Source organism: Eurypyga helias, unplaced genomic scaffold (genome assembly GCF_000690775.1).
Source record: "Eurypyga helias isolate BGI_N326 unplaced genomic scaffold, ASM69077v1 scaffold22675, whole genome shotgun sequence".
Taxonomy (NCBI): domain Eukaryota; kingdom Metazoa; phylum Chordata; class Aves; order Eurypygiformes; family Eurypygidae; genus Eurypyga; species Eurypyga helias.
This window is the reverse complement of record NW_010252345.1, coordinates 147-14,400: the sequence shown is the minus strand read 5'-3', so window position 1 is coordinate 14,400 and position 14,254 is coordinate 147. Positions and strand designations below refer to the sequence as shown.

Sequence of the window (14,254 nt, the reverse complement as noted above, 5' to 3'; positions counted from 1 at the left end):
TGTATTGATACCAGGGGTTGCCCCATGACTTTACTAATATCATGGGGAGTGGCTTGGCAACTGTATGGATATTGGTCTACTGCTGTATACAACCTTGAAATACATTCCACACACATGTTCTGTCCGTGTACGGTAATCAACTTTTAGATTGAGACTGATCAGGCCTAAATTCTAATCTCTGATTAGATTATTCAGTTTTGAAACAAATTAAGAACTGCCAACATCTGTGTTTTCCCCCTCCATTGCTTTCACCTTGCATTTTCTCCTTAGATGGGTGTTCTCTGTCATAAAGCACTTCAGAGCACCCCTTCTATGTGAACTTGTTTTAATATCACCAGACGTAAGTGATGATGTGAATCAAGTGTACGTACTGCAGTAAAAGTCCACGGCTTTCAATCTGGTTTAAATTACAGCACTAAGAGGATGTCAGCAACAACTGGTCTGTCTCAGTTCCCATGCCAAAAAAAACGTGGTTGGAAAAATAAATCAGTTGTCTTAAGCACAGTGAAAGTGATCTCAGGCTGTTGTTACAAGGTTGTTTTTCTGACATATCGTGGAACTTAAGTGTTAATGGAAGAAGAAGAAAAAGGGCACTTATTCCAGATTATACCTTTGAAAGTGGAGCATTTGTTCATTGCAGCTAGGTATTGAGACATTAATCTCTAAATACTGTCAGTATGCATGAAAATTTCTGGATTGAAGATCCGGAATCTTTGTAACACAAGCAAATACTGAATTCTGTAGTCTTCGACTGTCTGCACAGCAGGCATTAAAAATTCACTCGAAGAAACAACATAGCTGCAGATGACACACTTGTTCTGCAGTGTCCTTCGTCTGACTGCCCTTGTTCGCTTCAGGTGTGACAGTTACCTTGGCGTTGATTCGTTCTAACGAATACCTCTTGTAATTACCAGGAGCCGTATATGGAAGGGGTAAATCCATTCATCAAGAGCAACAAACATCGCATGATCATGTTCTTGGATGAACTTGGGGTAAGTGGTGAAAAAAGTCTGTACTGGAAGCTACCGAGCAATGTTATGAATGAAAATCCTTTATGCTTTCTATTAAGTAACTCAAAAATGTGTCGTCTCCCGCACAATTCTGAACACTTGTAACTGAATAAACTGTTCTTATGCAAGTTTGTAAGCTGCAGACTGCCGGCCTCTCGCACGGAAATGGAAGCACCATGTGTCATCTTAGCCTCTATTCATTTAGGGTCTCTGTGGAGAGGTGCTGCTTTTGAGACTACAAATACTGCCCCCAAAATAAAATGTTTTAAACAAAAATTCTTATATATAACTTGTCACACAGTTTTGTGTGACCAGAGGTTGAAATGAAGTTCTGCTGTTAAACAAACGGTGGTTGAGTTTTGGTCAGGCATTCCCAAACGTGTCACTGCACGCGTCCGAGACCCTGCAGGCCGGCAGCGACTGCCGTTACTGTGTTCTTTGATGTGTTACTGATTGGTGTGCCATAGCACTCACTGCAGTCAGGACTCTCATGTCATGTGTGTGTATTCTTAAACCAAAAATTCATTTTAAATGCCCCCGATGAAAAGAATGTGCTAAGCTTCCTGAACTGATCCCTTAAAAGTGACCTAGAAGACATCTCAGCTTATTTCGATAGGATACAAAAACCAGTGTGGCATTCGGGTGGGTTGCCATGTGCCATCTTCTTCTGGTTAAATGGCAACTTTTGGTGCATTTTTTTTGTTCCTGCTGCTCTCTCATTCAGATGGAAAAAAAAAAAAGCAGCTGACGGATAGATTCCCCCTCATTTGGAGGGAGTGTTGGTTCTCTCTACGCCGTAGCTTTCTGGTCAGCCCAACGGAGGCGTAGCAGTACCAGATCTCTTAGTAAGAACCCTGCTAGCAGGAATTGGGGTGTACTCATAAAACACACGGTTGCAGAGAGGAGGAAATACGTTAACTCCTAACAGAAAGGTGGACCTGGGAGGACTTAACACTGCAGGCCCTGGGGTATAAACCAGTCGTGTCTGCTTTCCTGTGTGCCCGGGTACTCAGCACCCTAAATCTGCTCTCATCGTTTCTGTTAAAGAATGTTCCTGAGCTTCCAGACACTACAGAGCACTCTAGAACTGACCTGTCCCGTGATCTGGCGGCCTTGCATGAGATCTGTGTGGCGCACTCAGACGAACTGCGGACGCTCAGTAATGAGCGAGGTGTAATGCAGGTAAGTGACGAACGTTAACAAACAAGCCGCGGGATGTCCGAGTTACTACAGAGCACCCTGATGCTAAGGAGCATTTCTGGCTAGGGGGGTGACTGATAGCATGTTGAAATACGTGCCTTTCACCAGGGGTTATTAGCTGGCCGCAAAGGTAAATACTTTGTCCGTAGTTATGTTTCTTCATGCAACAAAACCAAAGAGAGTGGGTTTTTTTAAAGTTGCCAGAGGAGGTTTCAGTTTCTAGAGGAAGGCTAAACCCACAGAATTACTCGTTTCCTGACAGGCTCTGTGGGTTGTTAGTTTTAGGATCTTGGATTTTTTTTTTCGTTTGAGAACTAAGCTTGGTTTCGTTAACTTTCTAGTGATACCTCCCATTTCTGCTTCCTGATAGAATCATAGAATCACAGAATGGTTTGGGTTGGAAGGGACCTTAAAGATCACCTAGTTCCAACCCCCTGCTGTGGGCAGGGACACCTTCCACTAGACCAGGTTGCTCAAAGCCTCATCCAGCCTGGCTTTGAACCCTTCCAGGGATGGGGCATCCACAGCTTCTCTGGGAAACCTGTTCCAGTGCCTCACCACCCTCTCTGTGAAGAATTTCTTCCTGATATCTAATCTAAACCTCCCCGCTTCCAATTTAAACCCGTTACCCCTTGTCCTGTCACTACAGGCCCTTGTAAAAAGTCCCCCCCAGCTTCCCTGTAGGCCCTTCAGGTACTGGAAGATGCTATAAGGTCTCCCCGGAGCCTTCTCTTCTCCAGGCTGAACAAGCCCAACTCTCTCAGCCTGTCCCCATAGCAGAGGGGCTCCAGCCCTCTGAGCATCTTCGTGGCCTCCTCTGGCCTCGCTCCAACCGGTCTATATCCTTCTGATATTGAGGGCTCCACAGCTGGATGCAGCACTCCAGGTGGAGTCTCACCAGAGCAGAGTAGAGGGGGAGAATCCCCTCCCTCAACCTGCTGGCCACACTTCTCTGATGTACCAGTACACGTGTAAACAAAACATGGCACATCCAGCTGGTGCCGTCTTAGCCTCCTGCTTCACCACAAGGCAGCAAAAAGATCCATGGATGGAGAGGCGAAGTTGGTTAACTTCCCTCTGAAGCAGTGTCTTACTGACTGGGGAATCAGCTGTTGCCCTTTTTTGTTTGTTTTAATGTATTTTAAACTAGGATCTGATAGGCTGATGCTGAAAATGCTTCTTGAGCAAGACTGTCCTGCAAGTCTCCGGTAGCTAATGTGCAGTTTTACTGACTCTCTCTCTACAGCATGTTCTTAAGAAGCTCTTGGCTATTACTGAACTGCTTCAGCAAAAACAGAATCAGTATTCCGTGTCTAACAGCGTCAGGTAGCAGCCCTCTACCTGAATTCTGCATGGATCCAGCATGCCTGACGTGGCGACTCACACCAGTATCACTTTCTTCTTGCTCTTGCCAAAAATAGCACACCCTGTCACATTCCCAGTGATGTGTGAACTATGCAAAAAGAAAACAAAGATCCTGTTGGTGAATGATTGTACCAGCAGCTTTTTAAGCTATCTGTGCAGGACATTTGCACTTTTTTCCACTTGGAAACAGTTTTCACAACCTCTGAGCCTTGGTGTACAGTTCACCTTCCGCAAAGGAAATGCTGTGACTGTGTCTTGAACTTTGAGAATTACTTCCAGCGCCTCCGATTGCCAAAGTTTCGCTGTCTTGGTGGAAAGAGCTTTCAACTGACATGGAATGTGTTGACGGCTACCTGTAACTGGATAACGTTTCTTACTGTAATTTCTGACTGGTCACCATAATTACGACTTGACTGTTTCAACCACTTTAACTTGTATTTACTGTCTCCAGAATTTGATGTTATGGTAGGAACAATCTTTACTGTACACTTTTTTATACCACGCTGTTTCTCTTGCTGGAATCATGTTGAAAGAACTGGTCTCGTCAGCTTTATTTTTTTGATGTGCCACTGATTCAGTCTGAATAGTTCTTCCATCAAGAACTGTGTATCCAGATAAATCACGATGCTTTTGTAACGTGTTTACAACAGCAGGTTAAGTTGAACTCAGTAAATTTATTGATCATTGTACTAGACATGCATGCATTCATTAAACCATTTCATAAAATATGTATTGGTTGGTCTTTTGTGTACTGTAAGTCTACCATAAATATTATTTTTATAAGTGAAAATTAAGTTTTTTAAATAAATCAAGCTGCAGATCAACTCTTTATGGAAACTGCCTACCTCTGGCTGCTGTGGAAGTTTTTTACGCTTCGAAATGCTCACGTGGCGTCACTTGCGTAGTGTCAATCCCCCCTACGCCTTCACTTGTACGTTCTCACGGGGTGAGAGAAACAGATGGTAAGATTTGGGGTGTTTCAGTGTCAGCCTTTCCAACCCTCTCCTGCCCTACATTGTCCTCTCTGTACACCACGAGGTGACACAAGCCCCAGCCCATCACGTTTCTGGGCGAGGAGCGACTGCTGCAGGCTGTTCACGGCCTGACGTTTGCAGCCTGACGTGAGCCAGCTCCGCTCAGCGGTTCCCAGGGCAATGCATAGGGGATGTTGGGCTCTCAGAAACAAAGCTGTGACAGCTGCTTGTCAGCTGCTGACCCTGGTGGAGTGGATAGAGCGGGTTATCCCGCAGACCAAGCTGGGTGGGCGCAGGTGGTAAAAAGACAGACGGCGGCAAACAGAGTTGGCTGCCTGCAACGTACAAAATGCAGCAACAGGAAGGAGACCAGGAAACTCCCCAAATTGCATGACCGAACTGCTTATGTTCCACAACAGCATACGGAAAGGAAACAGACTTCGGTCCAGATTTGGAAGACACCTAACTACTTTCAGACTCAAATAACATTCCTCTGGGTTGGCCCCAGGTAAGTCAGAGCAAGCAACGAGGCACTTTACCACACAGGCACAACGTTGCTGCTGCCTCTGAGAAGCCAATACCGAGCGTTACGGGAGCTGCTTCAGGGACAAGCCCGCGGAGAGGGGAGCAGGGGTCCTGCTCTGATGCAGGTGTCTCCTGCTTGCAGGGGTCTGGTTCCCCACAGGCCCAGTGACCCAAGCGTAGGAGTGTGATACCCCAGTAGCTGCAATCGTATCTCAAGCTGTTCCAGACCCGAAACTCTTCCCTGACTGATTCCTTAGAGCAAAAATTTCTCAGTAGTGTTTGACCTTGCAAGGACGAGGATTTAACAGAACCACCCTAGTTACTTTAGCAAACACTTTATTGCAAAGATACCAGCATCCAACAGAACGAGTGCCTCAGGGCACAGAGCAAGGAATGTGTGGCAGAAGTTCCACGCGTGACACCGAGCAGCTGTTTCCACAGCGGCAGGACTCCATCCTCCTTCAGAGCGACACTAAGTCCACGAGATCATCATCCGTCCACTCCTCCTGAGGGAAGGGGAAAAGCCGTGCCTTGAGCCGTGTGAGAGTGGGCTGTGCTCCACCCTGAGGTGGGACAGGCCACGCCCCCCCATGCAGCACTGGCACCTCGTTAGAGAGAACCTAAGGAGCAACAAATAGGCACCCTGGCCTTCGAAGTAAACACTAGGCAGAGGTTTTACAGTATTGAACAGCCACCACAAAACATGACCCACGTTCCATGCTTTGGTTGAATGCATTTTCAATGTTGATTTTGTTCAAATCACTGTCATGCTCTGGTCTGACATTCTGCTGTGACCATTTACAACAGCACGACTCCCTCAATTATAAAAAACCCACACAGCCTGCATTTTATGTTAAAGCTTAGAATGATGACCCTCTCCAGCTGTTACTAAATGCCACACTTAAGGTGTCTTAGACTGATGCACATCTTCAGCATCCAGAGAAGGACAGTTAAGAAGGGCTCCTTACAAAGCTGTTCCTCCTCCAGAATGCTCTCTGCTTCCCGTTACGAGTGAAGGCTCTGACACGCACTCAGTGTAGGTCTGAAGAACCACCTGGATTCTGTTTTCATTTGCTGAGTCACCCTCCTCGGTCTGTCTCCACCGTGTCTACCCTTGGCCTTAGACCCGGAGGTACTAGCCACCCATCCGTCCTTTGTGCAAGCCTTGACAGCTAATCGGCTGATGGGGAAATTCAGTCCAGCAGCCGACTTTCTGCTTTACGCAAGAAGCCAAATAAAGTACGTGAAGACAGTTTCAGAACACTGGCCAGCAGAAAACACACGCATAAAACCTCCGTGAAAAAAGCCTGCTTGTGTACATTTCAGCATATACCCATTTATGTCACCCACATTCTGAGGAGTGTTTCCACCTGTACAGCCAGGATTTCTCCTCAAGTGCTCTGTTTCCGGCCTTCCAAAAACTCCTTTCATCCCAATACTCCAAAACTCACTTTCACAGCTGTCTCCCCTCCCTGGCATCACGGAGTTTAACTCTTACAGTTACAGCAGTGAACCCTGACGTCGTTCTGTGGTTCACCAGAAGACGCTCAAAGGCCAGGGAGCAGCTGGGGGGATGGCCCTTGCATTACCCCTCCCTTCCCATGAGGGACTGGGGTGTTTAGGAATAATCGCAAAGGCAGGCTAGGGTGGACTCGGGGTCATTAAAAAAAGGCTGAAAAGGATTCTGTCTAAAAAAAAAGAAAAATTGCGTTGTGAAAGAATACGAGCAGATGCAGGAGTTTGCCTGGGTAGCTGTCGCACTTTTGTGTTGGCAGTTAGAGCAGAAAAAAAACCAAGCACAACTGGTTTACTGACCTCATCCATTTTTGATTTCTTCGTGACATATTCCTCATCTTCACAGCCTTTCCTCTTCCTCCTAACCCCCATCCAGAAAAACAAGTTCAATGTTTAGGTATAAGACAGACTCCTTGTAAGGCCAAGAGATGAGATTATGGACATACTGGTCACATAAAAAACTAGGGACGCTTCAATTAACAGCTTGCTGGAAGTCGATGGTGGGTAGTCAAGAGGCCAATAAGAAAAAAAATCAGGGAGTCCTCTGCCACCCACACAAAAAAGTCTTCAGAAGGCATTAACCCCTTACACAATTCCTGTATTAGCCAAGTGGCTTTACAGCCCTCGATTCCCACCCCGTATGACCTCAAGTGTCCAGACCTTAGAAGCCACCTGGGATTCCAGCTCTGCGTTACAAAGCAATCAGCGCTACAGCCTGCCGTCGGAGCAGCACGGAAGCGCCCGTTTACACGTCACCAAGCGCACTCCCTTGGGCGTACCTCGGTCCTCAGCTTCCCGCAGGCCCTCACACAGTCAGCCTGCGCGCAGACATCCTGGTGTGTACGTTTAGATGTTTTCGCTTTCAGTCACTCACGCAGATCGGAGAAAATTAGGGTTTCTCTAGCAATAAAAAAGGCACAAGTCTGACACATCAGAAAGCCTCTACTTACAGGTTTGCATTAAGTGAAAGCTCTGAGCTGTGACACTTCTCTAATTTCTGTTTTAGAGCGGCAACCTCTTCAGGTCTTGGCAGTTCATACTTCTTCAGGAGATTTTTCATGCCTGTGGTGTCAAAAACACAGCTCTAAGCAAATAAGTAAGCTTATCGGTCAGTAGTATGGCACCTGCTACTGCCCATCCCTCACACTTAAGCCTGAGCCAACAGTCCATCCTCCCTTCCCTCATTGCACAGTACACATTTTGAGGCAGCGTCTACTCGGAGAAAAAAAAACCCTACAAAAAAAAAATCAGAATGGCACACAGAGAAAAACCAAAATCTAAGAATTTTTGAAGCCCAAAACTTGCATTTGTCCAAGCAAGCACTGGATGTTCAAAGTCTTAACTCCCCCCGACCTGCTTGCTTACAGAACTTCCCACCTCCCGTACCACTCAAAAGGTAGAGGGTTGAAGGTTACACCTATGAGACCCAGGGATTAATTCTGAGCAACATCAAAGCAGAGCAGAAGCTGCACACAAGCTGTTAGCATCGCCGATGCTGGATTTCTTCAGTTCTTATAACGCAGGGTTTACACTACTCTGCTAACAAGCTTCAAAACACACAGGTATTTTTTGCATTCAGCACTGTAACACGGTCTTAAGAAAAGGAAAGGTTGTTTTCAGTCTCGTTAAGAACGCAAATTAAGTTTACAGCCACCCCACGAAAAACTTTTCCTCTAGCACCAGCTCTCAGAAAACTAGTCATTTACACTCACTTCCAAATTTCCTTCCAGCCACCATGTTTATAGAAGAGCTGCCTTTGGGCTAAAGCTACCTTCCAAAATAATGCAAGTGAAGAACAAGTGATCCCAGTGTTTCCTCAGCATCTAACCATCGGAAACCTGAACACTGGATTTGTTACCAGAAAGAGAAAGGGAAGAGCTTGTAAGTTCAATTTAAATTGAATCTGTAGACCCTGGTGACTTGTCTCATGCATTCATTACTAAAGTCAGCTTAGTCAGAGAACTGGATTTCTAATGCTACCAATCCCCCACTTCAAACGCCTGCATTAGCTTAAGGCATTAAATAACTGATTACTTACTGGAAATCTCATATACCAGCCTTTCCATCCAATTAAAGAAAGATAATAATCAGCGTGGTACCTTCCCCGTTATCTCAGCTAGAGCATGCTATTAAACCACTCTTACTATTTATATTTGTGTGTGTATATGTATTTTTATATATCCGTATCCATTCCCCAAACTGGCAAACCTAAGCCTCTTCTGAAAGACCTTTGCAGCTGCAAAGCAGAAGGCAGGGGTAAATCCGGGCAGATGACGTACCACGCATCACTGCGCTTGAAAAGGTACCCTCTGGTGGCACAAGTGCCAATACGCAGGCTGAGGCTGCCTGAGGCTGTAATTTTTAACTCACAGTGACTAAAAAGAGGTTTTTCATCCTGAACTACAAAAAAAACATTACCTAGTTCTCAAAATAGGTTTCCCTCTTCTGAGCCAGCCACTAGCACTTAACCCGCTACAGCACGCATGTTCCAAGAAGCATCTCGTCCTTTTAATTTCACCTGTTTATATCGCAGGAAAGCCTCAGTCTTTCCTGCCCCTGCATCCTCATCGTACAGGTAGTTCATTCTACTACCCGTGTTTTACTTACCTTACTCCAGCCCTGACATGAAGACAATCACTTGAAGCACACCTTTCTGCTTAAAGCCTTTTTTCACTTGGGGGGGTGTGTGTGTATGTGTAAAAAAGGAAAAAAAGGGTTTTCCCCCTTCAGAGATACTGTTGATCACATTTTTCCAACGGTTACTTACATTTCATGCCATCTAGCAGCTTGGCTAAGGATGTTCCTTTTTCTTTCAGCATAAGACTTTCCGATAAGTAACTGTGAAGACATATGGAAGAAAAAGTTCTTAAAGTCATAATTATTTTTGGCAGCTACCATGAGCTAATAAAGTGTCTATTATTCATTATTTACATCCGCTAGAGCTTTACAATTAACCCTAATGAGAACACTTTGGTTATATAAACACTATAAAGTGACAAAAAAGTCAATCTGTCGCTTGCAAACTCCTTCTGTAAGCACGTGACACAAGTATTCCCAGCCTCGTAAAGAACCAGCGTTCCAAGACCGCAGAATGAAGCATTTGTTTCAGTCAGCCCCGCCGAGTCAAGCCAACTTACTTCGAAGATGCCGTAAAATGTCATACTAACATCTCACCGATGCACAGCATGACTGCTGGAAAAGCAAACACCACGGAAGTCTTCAGACAGACCAGGAGACAGGAAGGCTGGCAAGACGGGACTGCTTCTTTTGGCATCTGAAAACTAACCCTAAATGCTGCCTCGTAGTCTCCCAGTCCCTTCCTCTTCCCTCAGAGACTGAAACTGCCTTTTGGAAAGAACAGGAATACATGCACACACCACCTGGATAAACCCCCAACAAACAGGAACAACAGTCCTCACCGAAATCCACGACAAACAACTACTTTTACTGCTTCCTGGGAAACGCATTTACGGACACACCACAAAAAACGCAGAGGCTCCAAAGTATACCACTGTTCAGCCTGTATAAACCTCAAACTTACTTAATGGACATGCACAGCTGTAGCAGCTGCAGCTCCCAGACTGAGGCACCAGCCACCATGAAGACAGTAACTCCTCTAAGCCAACAGCTGCCCTGTTATCATCACTGCTCTCCCAGAGCTCATATTTAAGACCGCTACTTACCCTTGTGCTGACACCAGAACTGAAGACTAATTAATTTGGAGCCACCTATTTGCCAGAGCACAGCAGCATCTGTTCTTTCCCCAAGCTCTAACTTTTTCAAGACCGACCTAGGCACCGACACCATGGGAGCGATGGGTTTTCAAACCTGCCACATTCCACACCACCTCTGCAGGTGCAGCTACTCGCAGGCCCACAGACCCGAGCTGCAGCATTAGCTTCTCTCATGTCCATCAGCTAACACACAAAACAGCAAACGACAAGGTCAGAGCAACTGTACGGTGCAAGACCCGAGTCCTTCATGAACGCACAAAGATCAAGCCCACGTACCTCGATGCGTCATCACAAGAACCTGAACGTTTTTATACGACTCGGGGGACAGCGAACCCTACAGAGCATGCTCCCACAGTCTCATGCTTTTAGAATGAGAGAGATTTGAGATTCTTTTAGGTCAGGTGGAATGAGAGCTTCTTTAAAAGATGCTCACACAGAGTGCCATGTGATTAAAACACTAGCTGCAACTAACTCTGCTCTTCTTATGAAGGGTATGTTTTGCCCTTAAAAAAACTAAACAAACCACATGTTTCAGCCATACTATCAAAGTGTTTGACAATGACTGAAAGAAGGAACTGATTTAAAACAGCACCTTATCCCCAGTCCATTACCATGAACAGTTCTACCAGCAAAACACAGCACTTGGTTTCCACATTTCCACTGACTGGTTTCCACTACTCAGTTCAGTGTAATTTCATTTCACTCTGTAACCTCAAGTACCTTAAATGTTTTTTTCCTTTAAGTGATTCTTTAGGTGTTTCATGCTCTCAGTTTCTACAGTATTTCCACTTTCTTCACTCTAATCTTCTAGAGGGGTCTGGAAAACCTACGCTGCTCTAACCAGGGCCAAGTTATTACTTTGACTTTTTCCTTCTTCTGAAGGAATATAAAAACCAATCACCAACTAATTGCATTCATCACCTACTTTCTGAAAATGGAAAAAAAACCCAAACACAGTACTGCCTCAGTTTTGAGACACACTTAAAGGACATAACCAGAGTGTTAACAATCAGTAAATACACACTTCTAGTTAAGCATCTCAAGAACACAACAATTTTAAACAAGCAGCAAGTGAGCTGTTTAAATCACAGGAAAAATAAGACTACCTTTCCATATTAATCCCTGCTCTTGAGCCACTAGATAATATGGCAGTGAGAGCTATCTGTGATGGAGTAAAGAGCAGGTACGCATCCGTCAGAGCCACTCGATTGAGAAAGTCATCAGCTGTTTTCCGCAAAACTTCAGGATTCTCCAGCACTGGATAACGAGTCTGAAAGCAAGTATTTAGGAAAGTAAGTGGCTGTTTCTTGTCTTCCAGTTTGTGAGCTCCAAACACAGGATTCAACAATATTTTGTACTGCTAAAAAGTAGCAGGCCACTTAAAGTGCTTAAGACCACTAAACAGACCTCCTTTCAGATATCTGCCCATTGCTTTAGAGACTACATCTGTAAGGTCACAGGCACAAAGGGAAACAGTTTTCCAACACAACCCACAATAGACTGGAATTATGTCAGTATATGGAGTCTGTAGGATATAATGCAATACTACCTTCAAATCGATCAGAAATCCTTCAAATGGCCTGTATGGATTATGGACAATAAGATGGAATTTCAGTTGCTGAATAAGCAGTAGTTCATACTCCAGTATCTGTTCAAGAGCTTTTTCCTGTCCAAGAGGGCTTTCTCGAAGGTTGCCAACAAATTGTGCACTGGAGACATTAAATTCATCTACTTTACAGGCCAAAAATGCACATGTTAGCCTTGAGGAGAGAAAAAAAAAGCAAACAATTGACATAGGCAGAAGCCATCTTTTTTATCAAGAATTCCATCCACAAAATGTGTATTTTTCAAAGCACCGTGTTCTGAGCACAGAAAACTTTTCCAAATGGAAAATGAAAGTGACCATACTTTGTCTTTACTCATATTTAAGCTCTTAGATCTCTCTTCTCACTTTTTCAAGTCTTTACGGATATTATACTATATATATAGAGAGAGAGAGTATAACAATATATATCATATATATAATATACACACTCATATATATTTACATATTATAGGTACTCATACGATATATATTCTATATATTATATATACTTATATAATGTATATGTTGTGTGTATATTGTATATGCTTATATATATTTTTATATACTATATATTATATTATACCTCCAATGTTCCATTTGATAAAGTAACTCAAAATACGTGGATAACTCACATTATAATCCGAGGATGATACTCCATCACCGAGTTATTGAGGTAAAAGCGTTTGAAATACATGCAAGCTGTTCCCTAAATTAAAAAAAGGAGGGAAAGGTAAGTATAGAAGCAGAAATGGATTAAGAAAAAATAAAAATAAATTAAAAAAATGAAATCACAGAAAAGTTTGAACATCAACTACAAAGGATACACTAGTGTGCACACTATGCCATGTCACTAAATACCTCCAAGTCTAATACATTTATGCCTGCAGAAGCCTTACAAAATAGCAGCTGGGTTACCTTTTCCTTCATTTTTAAACGTATTTCGGAAGGCAATGCTCAAAAAGCCTACAATGCTTTCATGTGAAAACCCTGATATTTAAATAAAATTCAAAAAGCAATGACTAAAAAAATGATCCTGAAAGTTGTGAGCAACACCATCCAAGACGTGACTTTAACACGTCTGACATTCATGCTTCTCTGTGTCTGGAAGTACTTCAGCCTGTCAATGCCGAACTTTCAAGCTGATCTGCATGACGCTGGCAGGAAAGCAGGTGTTTCCCAAAAACATTACTTGGTGAGCCTGACCCAGCACACACACTATACAGGGGCCACTTATGATATATAAGGTCTGGATCCAGAGAGCATGCAATGGCAGCCGACTTCTGAGTTTCCAACACATCTTCACAGAAGAAACTCTTTGTTACTCACCACACCTACCCGGAAAAGGGAGGGCTGACAAGGCACAACACAGGTTACACCTTCATGGCCAGGTGACAAAAGCAAGGCAATTTCATTCCCTGCTTCAGAAAGTCCCCACTTTCTCCTTTCGAAACACACTCTTCTGCATTCAAGTCAGTTCAAAGATACTTTTTCCCCCCTTTGTAGGTTACTTTACTGCCAGTACAGGCGCTTGAACCAGCTTGCTTTGCGGTCAAAACAAGCAGCTCTGCTTGAGAAACAACTGGACCAGACATCCCAACTTTGGGACTGTCTGCTTTAGCTACAGTGAGATCATTTTGCTGGGTCATCCATCCGTACATACATCTTTAGGTTCGTTTCTAATCTTTGCTTAAGGCATGTGCTGGTTTTGGCTGGGATAGAGGTAATTATCCTCACAGTAACTGGATTTGTGCTGAGAAGAATGCTGATAACACACTACTGGTTTTGGTTGTTGTTAAGCAGAGTTTATATCAAGCCAAGGACTTTCCCAGCTTCTAATACTGCTTCTCTATTCCCAGCTTCTTCTCTACAAGCAGGTGGGAGGGGACACAGCCCAGATAGCTGACTCAAATTGACCCAAGGGACACTTCATGCCATCAAACTTCATGCCATCAAACCTCATGCCCGGTAAAAGCTGGGGGGAGCTGGCCAGGAGTGACTGCTCAGGGACAGGATATCAGTCACAAGGTTGTGAGGAACTGTTGCACTATGCATCGCTTATCCTTCTGTAAGCCTTTATCAGTAATATTATTTCTTCTCCCTTCGCTGTCCTAATAAACTGTTTTTAACTCAAGCCACAAGCCACATTGTTTCCTCTCTCCCCCATCCCACCTGGGGGGGAGGAGGGGAGGCAAGTGAGCAGCTCTGTGGTGCTCAGTTGCTGGGTGGGGCTAAACCACAAGGGAGAGGAAAGAAAAAGGTTAGAAATCATCTATGCAAGCGTAACAACCACAAGAAAGAGATGAATTTGAAGATTTTTGAAACGGCCACACCACCCAGAACACATAA

The 14,254-nt window shown here is 44.3% G+C and overlaps 2 protein-coding genes across 2 annotated transcripts; one reads left to right on the top strand and one right to left on the bottom strand.

The window, feature by feature from the left end:
* Positions 1 to 914: 914 nt before the first annotated feature.
* Positions 915 to 4,294, top strand: RASA1 (RAS p21 protein activator (GTPase activating protein) 1). The gene is made up of 3 exons (XM_010152355.1): positions 915 to 992; positions 2,058 to 2,192; positions 3,457 to 4,294. Exons 1-3 carry the CDS (start codon positions 924 to 926, stop codon positions 3,538 to 3,540), a joined length of 288 nt encoding a protein of 95 aa, XP_010150657.1. The 5' UTR covers positions 915 to 923; the 3' UTR covers positions 3,541 to 4,294.
* A 1,241-nt stretch (positions 4,295 to 5,535) lies between these two features.
* CCNH (cyclin H) lies at positions 5,536 to 12,608 on the bottom strand. Its single transcript, XM_010152356.1, has 7 exons — positions 12,541 to 12,608; positions 11,873 to 12,083; positions 11,430 to 11,593; positions 9,357 to 9,427; positions 7,540 to 7,651; positions 6,890 to 6,950; positions 5,536 to 5,580 (listed from the first exon to the last, which is right to left on the bottom strand). The coding sequence occupies exons 1-7, from the start codon at positions 12,600 to 12,602 to the stop codon at positions 5,536 to 5,538; spliced, it is 726 nt and encodes a 241-aa protein (XP_010150658.1). The 5' UTR covers positions 12,603 to 12,608.
* Positions 12,609 to 14,254: the final 1,646 nt, after the last annotated feature.